The sequence below is a fragment of the Mustela lutreola genome, chromosome 16, assembly GCF_030435805.1.
Source record: "Mustela lutreola isolate mMusLut2 chromosome 16, mMusLut2.pri, whole genome shotgun sequence".
Taxonomy (NCBI): Eukaryota; Metazoa; Chordata; class Mammalia; order Carnivora; family Mustelidae; genus Mustela; species Mustela lutreola.
The window spans coordinates 18,068,271-18,087,297 of NC_081305.1; the positions used below are offsets into that span (position 1 = coordinate 18,068,271).

The 19,027-nt window shown below is 59.1% G+C and overlaps 1 protein-coding gene across 7 annotated transcripts; it reads right to left on the reverse strand.

The window, feature by feature from the left end:
• Positions 1 to 1,290: 1,290 nt before the first annotated feature.
• Positions 1,291 to 17,986, reverse strand: RIPOR1 (RHO family interacting cell polarization regulator 1). Of its 7 annotated transcripts, none has more exons than XM_059151648.1 (22): positions 17,604 to 17,724; positions 9,479 to 9,605; positions 9,209 to 9,361; positions 8,955 to 9,033; positions 8,247 to 8,270; positions 8,106 to 8,159; positions 7,816 to 7,968; positions 7,651 to 7,714; positions 7,511 to 7,554; positions 7,312 to 7,437; positions 6,781 to 6,929; positions 6,576 to 6,705; positions 4,837 to 6,492; positions 4,642 to 4,763; positions 3,621 to 3,753; positions 3,227 to 3,362; positions 2,963 to 3,124; positions 2,537 to 2,695; positions 2,207 to 2,403; positions 2,034 to 2,117; positions 1,827 to 1,917; positions 1,291 to 1,682 (listed from the first exon to the last, which is right to left on the reverse strand). In XM_059151648.1, exons 2-22 carry the CDS (start codon positions 9,580 to 9,582, stop codon positions 1,585 to 1,587), a joined length of 3,918 nt encoding a protein of 1,305 aa, XP_059007631.1. In that variant the 5' UTR covers positions 9,583 to 9,605; positions 17,604 to 17,724; the 3' UTR covers positions 1,291 to 1,584. The 7 variants fall into 7 exon arrangements, 5 of the variants coding, with proteins under 5 accessions (XP_059007631.1, XP_059007632.1, XP_059007630.1 ...); XM_059151649.1 differs by lacking the exon at positions 17,604 to 17,724 and adding an exon at positions 10,440 to 11,303 and having other exon boundaries at positions 4,642 to 4,760; XM_059151647.1 differs by lacking the exon at positions 17,604 to 17,724 and adding an exon at positions 10,440 to 11,301.
• Positions 17,987 to 19,027: the final 1,041 nt, after the last annotated feature.

Sequence of the window (19,027 nt, forward strand, 5' to 3'; positions counted from 1 at the left end):
CTGTCTGCCTGCACCCCCAGCCCTCCCCCCACTCTTCTGGAATGAACCACCTGCATCCCCACACAGGTGTTTCCTGTGCGCCTTCCTGTTGGCCGTTTTTCTGCTCAGCTTGGCTTCCCCAGCAGGTGGTTAAAGGCCCAGCCAAACCTCCTCACACACAGCTCTAAAACACGGGGGCGCAGGGCTGCCTGGGCATCGGGGTCACCCCCCCCACATGCCCCCAGGGGGTTGTTTGCACCTCATTGGCTGTGAGTGCGGGCACACACATTTTCCCCAGCGTGTCCCACTGCTGTGCTGACACCCCAGGCACTGAGACACCAGAGTGGACTCAGGGAGTAAGGAGGGCCCGTTTTCCTTGCCCCTGGACAACAGTGAAAGCTCCGGAGGGAGAGGGGAAGGGTAGAGAGCCTGTTTGTCCAGCCTTGGGTGTGGGCCTCCCTCAGGCCCTCTTTGGAACAGGCCTGCTGCCCAGAAATCTCATCCCCGCCCTCCCACCCCCATAGAATTCTTAACCTTCTGGGGTTAACACACTCACGTGCCAGCAGCTCTGGGAAGAGGTGAGCCCTCCCCCTGGAGCCCTGCTTCCTGAAGCAGCAGTCTGGCCATGTCGGGGGTGGGAGCTCAGGGTTCAGTCAGGTTTGTTATTACAGAGAGGGGATGCAGCTTGGGGAGAGAAAACACTCGCTGCTCAGGGTCACGGGGGCAGCTATCTGCATTTCCTGGCTCCCAGGCTCTAGCTCTTCCCCTCTGCGAGGATCTCCTTCTTCTTTCTATCCAGCCCGCAAGGAGCTCTTCGCTCTCAGCTCAGCCACCTTGGTAGGAAGCTGCTGAGGCTGACGGAGGCTAGACCCAGAAGCCTGGCATTCCCTGACGGGGTTCTGCTGCCCCCTTCTGGCCAGAAGCTCCAGGTCTCACCACGCTTTTTGCTGGGGCCCTCCTCTGCCTCCAGGCCGCCTGGAGCTCTCAGCTAAGGCAGCTAGGGAGTCATTCCCAGGACTAGCACCTCTGGGCTCTCCCTAGGCCAACCCCACAGTTTGGCTCGCCTGGGCCCATAGCTTCCAGGCACCTCCGGTCTCCAGACTGGGGCCTCCACCACAACACCCTACCGCCCTCTTCCTCTGCTCTCTTTTCCAACCCCAGTTCCAGCCTCTAGGCTCTCTTCTACCTGAATTTCCAGGGCCAAAGCAGAAGTCATTGCCACAGTTGCTAGTGCAGACTCACTAGTGTCAGGAAGGGCCATGCCAGAGGGTGCTGCAGCAGAGGGTCAGAAGCACACCAGGCCAGGCCGTGTAGGAAAGGCATTTTGCTTTTTTATTTTCTGTAAAACTCTGTAAATAAAATATAAAACCAGGGGGTGTGGTGGGACACTGATTTTGTGGCGAGTGTGCTGAGCCGAGGCTGGGAGGCACTGGACTGCAGGCACGGACTCTACCAACCCAAGAGCGACGGAAGAATATATTAGATTTTCATGGATGGGAATCTGTGGGGGAGAGGTGTCTGGAGCCAGCCCTCACCCTCCCTGCCAGTGCCTGCTAAGCCCTGAAAGTGAGGGGAAGGGGCACAGGAAGCCAGTGGGTAAGGAATTCAGAATGCCGTGCTGGCCATGCTGCCAGGCCCAAAGATGCGGGGCAGGGCGTCCAGGGACTCCTCCAGCCGTCGATGGGCAGACTGCCCCTCTTCCCCTGAAACAGGTAAGGATGGGCTCAGGAGTGATCCTAGCCCCACCTCTGCCCTCCCATCCCTGACTCCATCTCCCGCCAGCTCCCAGCAGTCAAAACGTTCCCGAACTTGACTTGACCCCCGTATCTCCCATCTCCTAGCCTCACCACACTGTTGCAGGCTCTGCCGAGCAGCCTCCCTCACGGCTTCTGTGTCCGTTTGGCACAGGTACACTAGGGGCTCAATGCCCTCAGGAGCCTACCAGGGGAGAGAACATCAAGGTGGGCCCAGAGGAGCAGGCGGGAAAGGCCCAGGGCCCAGGGCTGAGGGAGCTGCGAGGGGTGTGAAGCGGGGGATGGGCTGGCAGGGGTTACCTTGATGCAGCCCAGGGCCAGGCAGCCAGCCACCCTCGTCTGTACATCCTCATCCTCGAGCTGGTCCAGGAAGCAAAGCAGGGCCTGGGTAAGGGTAGGAGGTTAGACTTAGCCAGACAATGGGAGCCCGAGACCCCAACCTTTGCTTCAGGGAAGGCCTGCCTCACTCTCACCCGTTCCCGAAAGACTGGGCCCAGGGATAGGCTCCGGAGCTGGGTGCTGACAGCAGCCATGACCTTGTTGTTGCCATGGACCAGCAGCGAGCTGAGGGCCCGAAGCCCATCCCTCCGCAGCCGCCCCTCGGGCGCCAGCCTCAGGGCCTTCAAAACAACAGCCTGGTCATCCGAGTTCAAATTCTGCACCAGTAACACTGCAAGAAAGGGAGGGGCGGGACAAGGTGGAGCCTCCTGGGGTGGGGTCTTTTGTGCACTCCGGCTCCCACCCACACCTTCAGACCCACCCACAGGGTCAGGCCACTTTTGTGAGGAGAGCCTCTGCCTCACCCTCCTCAGCGGTTTCAGTCACATAGGCCTCCATGGAGGGGCTCTCCAAGGCTTCGACGTAACTCCAGAACTGGAAGACGGTGAACTGCTCTCCGGGACCTGGCTGGGGCCTCCTGGGCAGCTTCTGCCCTAGGGCATCCTCCAGGAACTTGACACACACTGTGGGAGGCAGCGTCGCAGGCCTCAGGGTTGGGATAGACCCAGGCCCTTATAGGGAAGAATGCTCCCGTCCCAGGTTCACATCCAGGGATCCCCTCTCCAAACTCTATCCCTCTGGGTCCTTCTGTGCAAAGGAAACAGCCTTCGCTAGTTCTTCCCAGTGCTCAGCTCAGCAGATCTGTGTGGGCTGACCTGGCTTTTCCCGAGGTCCCACCACTGGGGATCTGAGAAGGGAGGGCAGAGGGGGCAGGGAGGCAGGCCACTCACCAGCCTCAGCTAGGCCCGGCTGGCGCAGGGAGAGACGGGCACTGTACTGATCGCAGAAGGTGAGAAGGACTCGCTCCACAGGGCAGATGAAGGGGCTGAGTCCCTCTGTGCACCGGTCCCAGAAGGCCAGGAAGCCGGGCCGGGAGGCTGAGAACTGCACCACTGTGAGGAGGTGCAAAGGAGCATCAGCAACCAAGCAGGTGGGCAGCATGTAGACGGGGCTGGGTAAGGGAGGAGCTTCTGGGCCGACAGGGTCTTTTTTACCTTCCTGGGCAGAGGTGGCAGGGATTTCCCATCGCCTGCTAAGCTCGCACACAGCCTCCAGCACTCTGGCCTCCCTCAGCAGCCGCTCCAGGGCCCATGCCTCCTGGCAGCGCAGGGGCCCAAAGGTGCCCAGTTTCTGGAGAATAGGGGTGCCAGGCGACTAAGACCTCAGGACAGGACTGGGGAGGGTGGAGCCCAGGGACTACAAGTCCCAGCATGCATGGAGAGGCGGGGGTAGCCAGAATACGGGAGGCTCAACCAGAGCTCAATGCTAGGGCCCTGGGGCAGTGGGGAGTGTAAGTCAGAGGAAGCATGGCAGGCCAGGATTGAAGTGCGGGGCTCCCTGGGATAAGGGGCTACAAAAGGAGGGCATGGGGAATACCACTAGCCTCACCAGCAGGAGGCGGCTGCAGTGGTACAGGTGCTGGACCAAGGCAGCGTCCAGAGCTGGACACTCCGTGCTGAGGGGGCGGGCACTGGGTAAGTCGAGGCTGTCCTCAGCCCCAGGCTCCAGGCTGTTTGGGGGCCTGAGAGAAAAATGGGGTCAACCACCCCAGGAGCACACGTCACCATGTGGTCACCAGTGTATTTTTATTAAGGTTACCCTATCCCCACAATGGAAGAACAGACGATGTGCACAGACAACAGAGACAATGGGTAAGTTCGTGGAGGACTTCTGGAAGGAGGAAGGGACTAGGACCAGCAGGTGGTAGCGGGGATCTCCAGGGTCTGTCTGCCTTTCGCCACCTCCAGCTACAACCGCCGGGACCTCTGGGGCTGGGACAGGTAGGAGTAGGGGTGCAGGCGGGATGGTCTACACAATGTGGACTGCAAGGAGTTATGGCCCAAAGCGTGCAGGGCACGGGGTCCTAACCCGGGCAGCAGCAGAGGGAGGCGGGGCTGGGCACAACCCTCAGACGGGATTTGGCAAAGGCTCCTCTGGGACAAGGAGCCACGGGGCTGGGTTCTCTGGGGAAGCCTGGGTTGAGACAGAGGAGGTTGATGCTGGGGGACCCAGGACGCATGGGCAGGCACTGAAAGGGCTTGTTCAGAGGGTAGATCCAAGGTGATGCCAGGGGAAAGAGGTGGAGCTGGAGGATCGGGAGCTGATGGGGCCCCACGGGAGAGGCACGCATTGCAGGGACCGGGAGGAGGGAGGTCAGAAGCTCTGGGGACACAGATGGGGTTAGAAACAGACATCAAGGACACATGAGGACTACACAGGGTGGGGGTGGGATGAATACAGATGTCCCCGTTGGCAGGTGCACCCTCTCCTGCCCACCCCCCATCTACGCCCAGTCTTGCTGCTCTCCTTGTGTGCTCCACCTGGCCCCACCTCACCTGTTCCCCTTTCTGGTCCTTCTCCCTCACTTGGCGCTCATCTTACCTCCTCCCCCTCATCTGGCCCCTCTTACCTGTCTCCAGGACCATCCATGTCTTCATCTTCATCCTCGTTGAGGAAGCTGAAGCTCTCCAGGGCATGTTCCACAGTGATACTCAGGCTGGAGGCCCGGCTGCGAGTCAGGCCTTGTCTCTGCTGGGGTTGTGGAGAGAGTTAGTGGCACCACCACCGCCTGGCTGCCCTCCCCGGCCCGCCTGGCCCGCCTCACCATGAGCAGACTCTCCAGCCGGGTCACCTCCTGCTCCAGGCCCTGCAGCTCAGGGAACTGGCCACGGTAGTCATCCAGGGCAGCCATCAGGGCCCCCAGGGCCTCTTCCAGCCTCCTATCCCCAGCCCCTCCAGCTGCCCCTGGAACCTGGGCCCGGGTGGCCATGGCTAGGCTAGGGTCTAAATGCTGGGGCACAGGGGCTAGAGGTGAAGGAGGTGGGCTTGGGCTCTGAAGGGCGGGCTCCCCTAGGGCGTCTGGGGAGTGACTTTTGAGGGGTTCCCAACTGGAACAGGCAGGACTTGGGTAGGAGAGGCTGGGGTCTATGGGGTCTGCCTGAGTGCAAGGAGCAGAGGCTGGGTAGCTGCAGGACAGGGTGTGGATGCCTGGGAGGGTAGGGTCTGTGTTTTCAGAGGGGCTGGGAAGCATGGCATCGTCTGGAGAACTGGAAGAGCTGTGGGTTGTGACAGGATGCGTGGGGCTCCTGGTGGTCTGGACTGGGTCCTTAGCTTTGGGGACAGGACTTGCAGTGGTGTGAGTTGACATTCTAGCTTTGTGAGTAGGGGTTGTAGCGGTATGGGGAGGGCTTGCAATGGTTTTTGAGGGGCTTGTGGTAGTATGGGTGGGACTTGCAGTGGCATGGGTGGGGCTTATAGTGGTGTGGGTGGGGCTTGCAGTGGCATGGGTGGGGCCTGCAGTAGTGTGGGTGGGGCTTGTAGTGGCATGGGTAGGGCCTGCAGTAGTGTGGGTGGGGCTTGTAGTGACAAAGGAGGGGCCTGCAGTAGTGTGGGTGGGGCTTGTAGTGACAAAGGAGGGGCCTGCAGTAGTATGGGTCGGGCGTGTGGTAGTGTGGACAGGGCTTGTGGTTGTCTGTACAGGGCCTATAGTATTGGGGGTAGGAGCTACAGTAGCGAGGGCAGAAAGCATTGCTTCCTTGGTGGGTCTTGCGGTGGTCTGGGCTGGGGTTATGGCACTGGGGGCAGAGACTGTAGTGGAAGGGGTAGAGACCATGGGCTTGTGAGTGGAACCTGTGGTAGTGTGAGTGGCGCTTGGAGCACTGTGGCTGGGGCTAATGGCATTAGAGGTCGAGCTTGTAGTGGTATGGGTGGGGCCTGGCAGTTCAGAAGAGCTAGCATCTGTGACCTTGTGAACCAAGTCTAGATGTGCAGACAGGTTTGGGTCTGTAGATGTGTGGGCAGGGCCTGTTGTACTGAGGGTAGGGTTTGTGGCAGAATGGAGAGGGTCCACAGCAGGAGGGACAGGACCAGGTTGCTCCCCATGGGTGGGATCTGGGTGTGCATGCAGGCTAGGTCCCTGACCTAGATTTTCTAGACCCAGAGCCTCCACTGAAGCCTCAGCCAAGGCAGCGTCCACACTGGCCTCACTGATATGGCTCAGAGTCCGGCTGTAGGGGGCATGCCCATTGGCCAGGGCTGGGGCTTTGGCCCCCTCTTCATCCACGGGCCTAGAGGTGGGGGTCTCAGGCCTACGGAAGGTGACCTGAATGGGCAGAGGCTCAGGCTGCTGCACCAGAGGCCTGGGGGCTGAAGAGTGGCGGGCAGTGCCTGAGAGCTGGGGGCTGGATGAGTCGTCTGAAGATTCAGATGACAGGGACCATGCTGTCCCATTCTCCAGCTCCTCCTGCCGCCTCAGCATATTCTGGGAGAGAGGAAAGGGCGTTTCAGGACCACCCCAGGGAGCCTCTGGGGGATGGTGGGGCCTAAGCCTGAGCTGTGACTCACATAAAAAGCCTGTTCCCGAAGTGAGGGTGTGTCTGGTGGGCTCTGGCTATAGGTGGAGAAGCGCTTGGTGACTGTGGAGGCCTTGTTGACAGTGGAAGCAGTTGAGGGCTGGTCATCCTTGTCGAAGGGGCTGGGGAAGAAAGAGGCTGTTAGCAGGTGCCACAGGTCCCCTGGATCTGTCCCCAAGCCGCTCAGCAACACCAACCTCCATGTGACTTCCAAGCTGAGCTTGATGGTGCCGAGGTCATTGATGTCCACAGCTACCACTTGGGGCAGGGCAGCAAACAGGTCCTTGGTCTCACAGGAGACACTGCCTACAACCACATGGTTGGCCAGACCCTTCAGTTCTGTCACCTGTAGCCAGGAATGCATCATGAGATCACAAGGGTATAGGGGTCATGAGGTTATGGGAGATTAGAAGTCTGAATGTGCATAGGGGTTACATGACAGTCACAGGGTCATGGGACCATGGGAAGGTTGCAGGATTTAGAATTTTCTGAGTGATGGGGGGCCATGGAGGATTAAAGCAGCCTGGGAGCATGGGGATCACAGAAGTTTGAGTTTGTGGGGTCACTGAGGTCATGGGGGTCACAGCCTCATGGAGGTCCAGGAGGTCAAACATTCACAAGATGAGAAGATTATGAGAAAATCACAGTGTCACGAAGGTCATGGGGGTCACATATTCACAGGAGTCACAGGATCACGTTGCCCTTTGGGTCCTGGGAAGATACATCACCTTGATGGACAGGAATTCCGTAAGAAGAGGAAGAAAGACGGTTTCTTCACTGTCCCACACCTGCTTTCCGCTACCCTCAATTCGGCCCCGTAGTTTCCAGCGCTGCCGCCCATATTTCATGCAGATCTAGGTGAAAAGGCAGGATGAGGCACTCCTTGGTGTTGGGACCATCCCACCCCAGCCCTACATATTCTCATACCTCATACTGATCGCCTACACACAGCCTGGCGAAGCCAGCCAGCCCTGGGAATTGGGGGAGAAGAAGGTGAGCCATGTTGAGGGGTCTCAGGCAAACAGTTCCCTCTCCCCACCAACAGTCTGCCCCCATCCACTTAGTACCTTTCATCCGGAGATGGAACTCGCCCAGCTGTGCCTCTAGCTCACTCTCCAGCAGACACATGCTCTGAGAGGGGTGGGCAGGGACAAGACAGGGTCAAGAACCAGTTTCCTCTCACCAGCTCTACTATACCCTGTGCCTCTGCCTCAAGGACACCTATCTCTCACCTCTGTGTACTCGCGATGCCCTCGAGTGGCTTCGGCCAGGCTGTCTCGGGCCTCGCGGCTCCCCGGGGACCCAGTGCTGTAGGCACGGACCATGTTGTAGGCACCATCCCGGAGACGCCGCTGGACACAGTATGCCTCATAGAGTTCATCAATCTGGGCAGATGAGTGAGGTGGTACTGGAGAACTTGAGACTCATTACGAGGCTTGCTCAGCTAGCCCTCCCCCTGCCCATCCCCGTGATATCAGTCTCCAGCCCCACTTGTGCGCACAGAGGTGTGCTGCCCATATACCTTGCTGGCGTGGAACTCCAACCGTCGCAGGAAGCGTTCGATGGACTTGACTTGCTGAGGGAGAGATATATCAGGAGAGGCCAGAATCCTTTACCCTCCCCATGAGCTAACCTCTTCCAACACCATTCTCTACACACTCACCTTGTCCAAGTCATACAGGAAGCCCTGCAGGGGAGGATGAGAGGAAGCACTTAGGCGGCTCGGGAAGCATTCTAGCAGGGCACCTGCCGACCCAGAGCCAGCTAACTCCCCTCCTGCACAGCCTTTCCCCCTTCTTACCACAGTCCACAGCCGCTCCACTCAAAGCATGGACTGACTCACCTTCCCACATGCCTGGCCTTTGGTGGATGTTAGTGACATGGGGTCTGGTCCTCAAGACCCCTCCTGTACCCCTCCCCTGACCTCTTCCCCTGGGGTCCCTCCCCTGGGCCACTCCCTTTCCTGCACCCACTAGGAAGAGGTTCTCTCTACCAGGGAACTCTCATTCTTCAAGACCCAGCAGAGCATTCTCCTCTAGGAAGCTCTGACTTGTTCCTGGGGAAGAACCAGGACTATCAGTACTGCACTGTAGCCTCCTGCTATCCGTGTCTGTGGCAGTCCCACCCACCCCACCGAAAGCTCCCATGGCAGATACTGGGTCCTGGGCAGAAACTGTACACAGCCTGGGTAAGGCGGGGCTAGAAACCTGCCCAGCCCCAGCCTTTCCTGGTATCCTGTTTTCTAGTCACAGTTGGGCTAGGTCACCCTAGCAAACAGCCCTGATGTCACCAGCGGCTGGTGCTACCCAGTCCCCCATACCACAAAGGCAAAGAACAGTAGTCTAGGCATCCTTGTGAACCCTTTACTCACCAGGCGGGAATTCCTCTTGGACTCCCTAATCTGTCCCTGGAGTTTCTCCTGCTCCTGCTGGTGCACTTCCAAATAGGCCCTGGGGAAAGGGGCGACTACAAGAATTAGCTTACCTTTGCAGCCCCAGCGGCCCAGGGTATGGGCAGTGGGAAGAAGATATATATTTATAAGGCTCGGGAGGGTTCCTACTAGCAGTAAGGGGATGAGGGCTTCAGGAGGGGTCCTGGGATAAGGCAATGGGAGGAGTTCCTTACGTCAGGCCCCGCTTGAGCGCAGTGTACACCAGGTCCAGCCGCTCAGGCTGCGGGACCTTAGGGGCAGGGTGCGCCACGGCAAACATCCTGGATACTCGGGAAAGCGCTGGGGGCTTCCGTGGAGGCCCCGGGGGACTGAAGGCCGGGAAGCTCCTGAAGAAGAGGCTACACTCAGAAAGGTCCAAGAACGAGTCCCCAAACCCTCACTGCATACCCAGCTCCAACCCCGTCACACTCTCTTGACCCCATCAGCTCCCCTCGGCTGCCTACCTGGGCCCCCGCTCGTGGCTGCCGAGGACGCCTGCGAAGGACTGGCTCCTATTGACCCGGGCGCTGAGCAGGCGGCGCTGCGGCCGCACCGACAGGGACATCATGGAATGAGTCCGCGCGGGGCTCCCTGGGGGGTGGCGAGGGCGGGTGTCCAGCGCCAGTCAGACTTTTGAAGCCCCCTCCGGAGGCCCGGGCTCTGTATCTTAGTCCTGCCGGACACCGCCTGACGCCCGGAGTCCGACAACCCCGCCGGCCCCGGCGCTAATGACAGGGCGGCCGGGCGACTCGGCCTCGAACTCAGCGTGGCCTCGGCTCGGCCCCCACTTCCTGCAGAGGTGCAGGCTCCGCCTGTCGCGGGGCAGGAAGGGGGGTCGCGCGGGGACCCTCCCCCGGCTGGGAAGGGGCAGGAAAGGGGCGGGGCGCGTGAAGAATGTGCGGAAGCGCCTGTTTACCCGGGGGGCGGGGCGGGCTCCCCAGCCCTGCCCCTGAACTCACCCCCCACTGCCCGCAACAGTGACCAGGAGCTCCCGCGCCCCCACCCCGCGAGCCCGCGGGAGGTCACCGGGTGGGGTGCACACTCTTAGCCCAGCGGAGCTGCCCGACAGGCCCGGCAGGCACGGGGTTGGCTCTCGCAACCCGCCCGCCCCGCGAAAACTGCTCCCCTCCAGCCCCCACCCGCTCGCCGGCGCCGAGACGCCAGAGCCCTCCCAGCGCCCAGCGGCCGGGGGATTCCCAGAGTGGGGGGCAGTGCCAAGAAATGCCCTGCCTCTGCCACCTTCCTGTGACTCCGACCTAGAAACTGATTCACAGATGGACGCCTTCGCCCGCACCCTTAGCGGGAAGGGATCCGCCGCAGACCCCCGCCCTGCTCCAACGAAACACGTGCCCCTGGACCCCAGAGTCCGGCCCACACCCCCTGTGGCCAGCCCCAGAGCCTTCGCAGCCCCAGGCCGGGTCCTACCTCTCTTCTTGGCACTCATGGTAGGTCCAGGACAGCTCCCCACCCCCTGCGCTGGCCCTCCCACCCCTGTGTCCCCACAGGCCCAGGGCCACTAGGTGCTGGCCGAGCGGGGCTCCGCGCTCGCTCCCAGCGACTCCGGCTCGGCTCGGGCTTCAGCTCCTCCCGGCGCCGCCCCCCCGCCCAGTTCCTGCCGCCTGACTCAGCCCGCCGGGATGGGGCGGGACCGGCTGGACCAGGGGGGGCACGGGGCCCTGGGACTGGCGGGCCTCTGGGCGGGGGGTGCCTGGGGGTTCCCTTGGAGGAGGAGACTGAAGTGGGTCCTCTCGGCGGGGGGGTTAGGAGTTCGGGTAAAGGGAGTTGAGCAGGGAGTTGAGCGAGGCGGCGAACAAGGGGGATAAACGGGGATGAAGACCCTGAGCTGGACTGGATGTAGTGAGACTACGGGGCTCCCACAGCGGCTGCAGAGGCGTCCTGAGAGAGGACTAAGCACAGAGAGGGCTGCGAGTTGGGATTCTGAGGGTGTAAAGACTGGAAAGCCGTGTTGAGGTAGTGGAAGGAAGAACTGTGGGTGTGGAGTGGAGGGTCTATGCCAATGGAGGGCAGAGTCAGGAACTGAGCATGAGGGGTCTGGGAGGTGGAGAAGAGAGAGGGGCTAAAAGTGAGGGGTTAAAAGTATGGGCCTGGACCAAGCTTATATTCTGTGTTGCTGCCGGAAGAAGGAAGCAGAGATGGAAGTGGTACAGAGTGACACAGCCCCCATCCACCCAGGGGGTGTTCAATCTAAGGACACTCCCCGGCACCCCCAGGCCCTAAGGAAGAGGATCAGGTCCCACTTCCCAGCCAGGGCCTCCTCTCAAATAGAAGATGCATTCTAGGAGCGCCTGGGTGGCTCAGTGGGTTAAGCCGCTGCCGTCGGCTCAGGTCATGATCTCAGGGTCCTGGGATTGAGTCCCGCATCAGGCTCTCTGCTCAGCAGGGAGCCTGCTTCCCCCTCTCTCTCTCTGCCTGCCTCTCCATCTACTTGTGATTTCTGTCAAATAAATAAATAAAATCTTAAAAAAAGGGGGGGGGCGCCTGGGTGGCTCAGTGGGTTAAAGCCTCTGCCTTCGGCTCAGGTCATGATCCCAGGGTCCTGGGATCGAGCCCCATGTCGGGCTCTCTGCTCCACAGGGAGCCTGCTTCCTCCCCTTTCTCTCTCTGCCTGCCTCTCTGCCTACTTGTGATTTCTCTGTCAAATAAATAAAATCTTAAAAAAAAAAAAAAAAGTTGCATTCTAGAATGAGGGCCCCTCCTTCTGGTCACCAGCTCACCTAGCTGAATTTCCCTGGTGTTGGCCCTTACCCGCCCCCAGTATCTTTTCCTTGAATTTTCTTCATCCATCTCCAGCCTAAATAGAGGCTACCATGCCCAGGGACTAGTGGGCATTGGAAGGGCTGGATGCTCCCCCATCCTGTAAATACTCCTGCTTCTTGATGCTCCATTCTGCTTGCTTTCTCCCTGAGAGGCTGGGGTGGGCCCAGGGCTCAGCATTTCCAACAAGCCCACCACTCCCCTATAGACTCAGATGCAAGGTGCCCAAGGACTCCAGTTTGAGAAGTGCTATCCTCCTCTCTCTCCTTGAAGACTAGGTGCTGTGCGCCCTATACTAGCAACTGCGTATTCCTGTGGATTGTCTTGCCCATCACTGGCCCTTCAGCTCCCATCAGCCACCTTCCATGGGAACACGCCTGGCTCTGGAATGCCCCTTTCCTAAATCGCAGCCACAGTGACTCGAACCTTGAGTTTCTCTCCATCACTTCTACCCACCCCATCTTCTGCCTGAGACCTCTTGAGCCCTCTGCTCATTTCTTCAACTATTCACTGAGTGACAACTCTGTGCCAAGTGTGTGTCACCGGAGATACAGCCCAGATTTGCAGAGACACCATCCTGCACAGACCTCACCACTGGCCTCTGCTTCCCTTCTCTCTGCCAGCTCCCTCTACCTTCTCTTCCCTGCACACCCTTCTCCCCAGCCTAGAGCCACAGCCCCCACTCCATCGCTCGCCTGCTAATATCCCAGCACTCTGTGCTTCTCTCCTACCTGACAGAAGCCAACACTGGGCGACCCACCTCCCTGCCTTCTCTGTGCCGCCACATGGGGCGGGAGCTAGCTGTTAGGGGGCCTCACACAGCAGCTGGGCTGGAACCGCAGTCATTCTCTCAACCTCGGCCAGGCTCTCGTTTCCCACCTGGGAAATTCTCACGTGTGGCCCTACTCATCTTTCTTCCTTCTCACAGATGATGAGTATTTCGGACTTTCTCCACAAGCCTCCAATAAGCTCGAGTCACTCCCACATGAAAAATGAAAACAACCCTGGCCAACTACCCAGATGCCCATCCATAGATAATGGAACCCCACACGGCAAAAAGAACAGACAACGTATAACCACACATGACACTATGGAAAAATCCTACATAAAGAAGCAAGACTACAACAGAGGATGTGTGTAGGGTTCCCTTGATATGAAGTTCAAGACCAGACAGAACTCATCTATGGTGACAGAAGTCCAAATACTAGTTACCTTTTGGGAGTCATAGCCAGAAGGGGACACAAGGGGGCTTCCAGGGTGCTGGCAGTGTTCTCTATTTTCTAATCTGGCTTCTATTTCCTGATCCTATGTGGGTGTGTTCCCTTGTAAAACATGGGCTGAGCTGTACACTTAGGACATGCCCCCCCTTAGCTGTATTTTAATATAAAGTTGACTGTAATAACTCCACAATGAAATGACCCCTCTGTGGACCCCACATCTCTTTCCAGCGACCCCACCCATCGCTCCACTTCACCTTTTCAGAGTCCAATTTCTTGAAGAGATGTTTACCTCAATTTCCTTTCTGCCACCAGCCAGTTCTCTTCCTACCCCCGGCCACCTTCCACACCCAGCACTCCCCTGACTGGTCAGTGACCTCCCTGCTGCTGAATCCAGTGTCCAAGGCTTAGACCTTATCATGCTTGATCTCAGTAAAGCTTTCCACTCTGGGGCTCTCTTCCTCTCCTTTGAGCCTTTCCTTCCCTTGAATTTCAAGAGGCAACAACATGCTCCTGGTTTTCCAGCCCGCCCCCCCCCCCCCGCGGCTTTGCATCTTATTTTCCCACAGGAGATCCGTCTTTCTCATCATCCCGGAAGGGCCTCATCCTCCTCACTCTTGGGCTGGGAACATCTCCCACACCTCAAATGCCGTCTAAATGTTGCCAGCTTCCTTATCTCTTCCTTGCCCCAATGGCTCTTCGGCTCTTCGAGCACTAGGCCTCTATATCCAACTGCCTGCTTGTTGCCTCCCTGGAAGCTGAGCGACAGTGCAGAGTGGGCTGTGGGCATGCGTTGAGTTTAAGTCCCCTTCTCAAACCTGACTCTCAGTCAACCTCCCTGTGACAGCCCCACCACCTCTTAACCCAGTTGTTCAACACAGAAACTAGGAGTCATCTGGGACGCCTCTGTCTCCGCTGTCCCCACATCCACTCAGCCTCCCACTTCTGCCATCTCTGGAATCTGCCCCCTCATCTCTACCCCCATGGTTAGAATTCGGGTCCAAGCTGTCACCACCTCTCACCTAGAACCCTACTGCAACTTCCTAACGGGTTCCCTGTCTCCACAGTAATCCACAATGACTTTTTTTCTTCCTTAAGGGTATCCAGCTTTATTTTACATGGTTGCCTACATTTTTTTTTTTTTTTAATATGCTCTGTGCCCAATGTGGGGCTTGAACTCAAGAACCCGAGATCAAGAGTTGCATGCTCTACTGAGCCAAAGGCGCCTCCTGCATTATTTATTCAATAACAACATTGCTCTTCTTACAATTCCAGTCATCTGACAAAAGCACAAAAACCGTGCTTTGTCAAGTGCTTCCTATAGGCCAGGCCTTGACTTAATTAACTAACATCATCTTATTTAATTCCAGTAACAGTCCTAACAGGGGTAAATCCTTTTAGCCCCATCTTGCAGATGAGAAACCTAACTGGCTGTGTGACCTTGGGCATGACATTTCTTAACCTTTTTGGGCTTCAGCTACCCCTCTGTTAAATGAGCATAATGACAATGACTGCCTCCCAGGGCTGCTGGGAGTCTGAAATGAGCTACTTCTCTCTCCCGGGAGTGTTTGGGGAAGGGAAAATTGAACGTGGGGTCGGGAATTTGGGGTGGACACACTGCCACATTTTAAGCACATGACAAATATTAACTACTGTTATTAATAATTATTAATCTGCCCAGGATTACACGGCTTGTAAGTAGTAGGGCCAGGATTCAAATCCAGCCAGTCGGACCCCAGGCCTCTAAGTCTTTAACATCCCTCTCCCTGACTCTTGTGAAACATCCATGGGTGACCCCCTACCCCAGGGATAAAGTCTAGATTCTCTGACATGACCCCCACCACCCTTCAGGCTCTGTGCCCCCCCCCCCATATGCCTTCAACCTGTCCTCCACTCAGTCCCCGCTCCTCTCAGCTACCGTGACCTTCCGGATACCCGCAAGGCTCTTTAGCCTTGGAGCAGTGGCTGCCTTTGCTCCTGTACCCTCCTCCCATACTCTGCGCCTGAACGACTCCCTCTCTTTTTTCAAGTCTTGCCCTATGACTTCTTCCTCCAGGAAGCCTGCCCTGGGTTGGTTCCCCCTTTCAGGCGCCTCATAGCTTCCTTCCTCTGATCCCTGAGACCACATAGTTTAGTTGTCAGTTCTCCTTTAGCATCTATCTTCCAACCAGACTGTGAACTCTGGGGGCAGGTGCCTGTTTGTGGGGTTCACCGCTATGCCCTCTGGGTCGCACACCAGGGAGATGAGGGAGGGGGCTCAGTGAGCTGCGCTGCCCGGACACAGGAGGAGAAGATCCTGGGCTGCTTAAGGGGCAGATTTCAAGTTCGTGCCCACCCCAACTCCCCTAACCTGCACACAGTTTTCCTTGTCCCTTCCCGGCTTTCTGATTCTATCAGCAAGTAGCGTCTTGCTCCCTGGGGCATAGGGCAGGGTGGGGACGCCTGGGATTCTAGAACTGGGTAGGAAGGCTAGAATCAGGGTAGGCTAACTGTCCCAACACTTGTCTTTCTCTGACCGGGACTCTGCTGCCACCAACTCCCTACCTAGTCCCTGACAGGGACCAACACGTGTAACTGTTAGTCTGCACTCTCACCAAAGGACCATCCGAACAGCCACCTGAGTGGGTGGAAAGGCAGGGCAGAGAAAGAGCCCAACCCCTTTGTGCTGAGGCAGAGGGCCCACCTTAACTGACGGAGGCTGAATGATGGGAGCCAGGGGACTCTTTGGACTCATGCTACTCCCGAAGTCTGTTCTGGACAGGAGAAAGATCCCAGGTCCTAAAGATTATGGGCTTTGTAGTACAGCCAGCTCCAGGCAGAAGGGAATGGAACCCCCGGCCCCAGACTCCTCCACTCCCAATACCCTCTATGCCAAAGTGGTGCATTTGTGTGGGACGTGGGACGGGAGGTCTCACCACCTGCACTGCACGGCTCAGCGGTGTGCCCGGCCAGGCCAGCAGCCTCGCCAGGACTCCCCTGTTCAGCCCCGCCCAGGCACGGGGCTGCCCCGGACTGAGGTAAACAGACGCTAAAAATAACCGGGGCAAGGGGCGGCTGCAAGGAGAATGGGGTCCCTAACCGAACCTGTTCCTGTCTCCATGGCGACTGACCCCCAACCTCGGCTGCTGACGTCATGCCACAGCTGCCTGAGCGGGAGGGAGGGGGGCACGCAACGCCTGGGACCCCCCACCCCGGAACCAGGCGGAGGCGGCCCTGTGGCTTCACTTCCTGCCGGCCCCCTCCCTGGTCAGCTGGTCACATTCCCGGGCTGGCGGCGCCCTGGAAGCCTGGTTGCCTCCCCTGGGCCGGGCCTGGCAGGGTCGGGGGAGTCCCCAGCCACAGTGGAGGGCCAGGGCTGACTGAGCCTTGCCCTCCTCACCTGCCTTTCCACCCAGGGTGGACCCAGCCCGGCTCCCTCCATGCTCCCCTCACCCCCACCCACATCAGGCCTCTATCTCTAGCTGCTTGCCCCACAGAACTCAGGAGAGGGGGGGGGGAGTGGAAGCTAAGCCAGGCCTGATTGTCTCGCTAGAGTATTTTGTACCTCACTCTTCAGTCTCATTCCCCACACCCCCTCCATGCCACAAAGGTGGTAGTACAATGGCAAAAATTGTGATCTGGCTCTAGTTCCCACTTCTCCCTAAGCCGGATGTGTGACCTTGAGAATATTACTTCACCTCTCTGGGCCGGCTTCTGCATCTGTCAGATTGCTATAACCCTCCTTGTTAGCCTGTTCTGGGGTGAACGCTGCAGGCCCAGGGTGAGGTCCCACAGATGGTGGCCGGGGCACGTTCACTGTTATATCTGTTACATGAGACTGCACACAGTAGGTACTCCGCCAGCTAGTCTGGACCCGAATTAGGATCAGTCCAACAGAACTGGCTGGAAGGGTCAGTTCTGGAGACTGGACTCAGACCTCAACAAGGAGAGGCGGACAGAGGGTGCCCAGGGCAGACTGAGCCAGATCCCTAGCCTTGGTGAGCAGCTCCTTCTCCAAAACAGTTCTGCAGGGTGCCCAAGCCTGGCTGCTTGCAGAGACCCCTCATCTGCCTCCCATTCCCATTCCCCGGGATAGGGTCTGTTACCCCGCCAGGCCGGGGAGATCACCTCCAGATTCAGCCATTTGGGTGAAAAGCCCGGCCACAGGCCAGGATCGGCCACCTCGGGCCGAGCCCCAAAGCCGCTTAGGCCGGCCGGTAGGACCAGGGAGATTAGCTCATCTCCTTTATCGCCCCTCCCCACTCCCAGCTCAGCCTCCCCCCGCGACGAGGGGGCTCCCGGAGAGCGCCCCTGCCAGCGCCCAGGCTGGCGCCCTGGGCCCGCCGTCAGGCCCGGCCCACCCCAGATTCCGGGGCAAGGGCCGCCTGGGCCTTGCCTTGGGAGGGAAGAAGGCCCAGAGGCGGCGGCTTTTGTGGGCGTCCTCCGCGCCCGGGGGGAGGGGTGGAAACACACCGCGCGGCTCGGGTCCCGGGGATGGGTCGATGTGGGACCGGGCCGCAGCGGGGGCAGCAGACCCGGGACCGACGGGGAAGCACCGGGAGCGCCGCGCCCATCCTCGGCACGGCCCGCGGGGCCGGGAAACGGCGGTGACACTCACATGGCTGGCGCTGGGTTGCGCGGACCTCGCGCTCTCCGTGCGGGCGTCCCTGCCTGGCCTGGTCGCGCCGCAGCTGCCGCTGTCGCCGCTGCCGGTGGCGTCCGCCCCTCCTGCCGCCCGCCGCCCAGCCACCCCGCTCCTCCCCGGCCCGCCGGGCCCCACCCACTGCGCTCCCGCGGCTCCCGCACCCGAGGAGGCGGCCACGGCTCGCTCCGCCCTCTCGGGTAACGGGGCAGGCCAGTGGCCCTCGGGGTCCGCCAGCCTGCGGGGAGGCGGGGCCCTGGAGGACGCGAGGGCGGTGGGAGTTCTCGGCGGTCGGTGGTCGGGATCCGCGGGAACTGGGCCGCTACTAGCAAAGCCAGTCCCATTTCTTCCCACACAGAGCCCAAAACAGTGTGCGCCGGGGAACCCCGCTGGCCTGACCCCTTCTTAGAATCTGTGGTCTCTAGAGCCCTTTCAGGCCCTCCTATCTGTGACCACCTGAAACAGGTCTGGAGCGGCCACTGCTAGGTTGGGTTGGTTGGAGGAAGGGATGGGGCAGTTTCCGGGAGGGGAACAAGGGGGCCTGGCTGTGCATTCACCACTCATTGGTTACTGGCTTCTGGGGAGCCTCAGGCCTTGCTCACAGATCATGGCAGCGTCTGAGTCCCTGGGCTTGGATATGTTGGCCAAGGGCACCAGAGCCCAGTCCTTCCCAGTAAGGGGACCAGAATACTGCCTCTCCCCTTGAGTGGGTCAAGGTGGAGCTAAGAGCTCTGGGCCTCACCCTTCAGGTTTCATTCCGTAGTCCTTCACCTTTAGAGGCAGCACAGACATACCAGGAGCAGGCTGAAGGACCTTCAGAGGTTCTTGGATATCTGCACCCCTAGGCTGGTCTTCACAATCCGGAAGTTGTGACGGGTGGCAGAGGCCCTCAGGGGCACTGACATCCTCTCCATTGCCAACTCTTCCAAGAGACACACCTCACCCTCTCCAGTTCTCAGGGCTCCCAGCCCCTCCTCTTTGCCTTCCTTTGCCACCTCTCTCTTTAGACCTTGAACCTGGTGATTGCTTTCAGGGACAGGGTTCTCTTTATTTCCCTACCCTACGGCATCACCCAGTCCCAAGGCTTCCATCCTTCCTCTGCTCAGCATCCCGAGCTGTCCTCCATGCTCGGAGCCCTCTCCTGTTTGAGCCTCTCGATGACCCACCAGACCTCATGACAGGCCCCTGAAGGACTCTTCTTCCTTTTTGCCTCATTTCCGCAAAGCACCCCACCTCCACTCAGGTTCCCACCTGAGCCAGAGGCCTGGCCTCTCTGGAGCTCTCAAAACTGGCACGAGTTGGTCCCTGTCCACCTCTGAAGTCACCTCCTCTGCAAGGAATCCCGTGACCACCACCTCTGAAGACAGCCTCTCCTTGTTACTCTCTCTCCCCATGTCCTG

Excerpts from the sequence above, each read along its gene's own strand:
- RIPOR1 (XM_059151645.1), bottom strand. The coding sequence starts at position 17,971 with ATGGGACTGGCTTTGCTAGTAGCGGCCCAGTTCCCGCGGATCCCGACC. Across the intron at positions 3,754-4,641 it reads ATGGATGGTCCTGGAGACAG|GCCCCCAAACAGCCTGGAGC; the intron begins GTAAGAGGGGCC and ends TTTTTCTCTCAG. Across the intron at positions 2,118-2,206 it reads GCCCAGTCTTTCGGGAACGG|GCCCTGCTTTGCTTCCTGGA; the intron begins GTGAGAGTGAGG and ends ACCCTTACCCAG.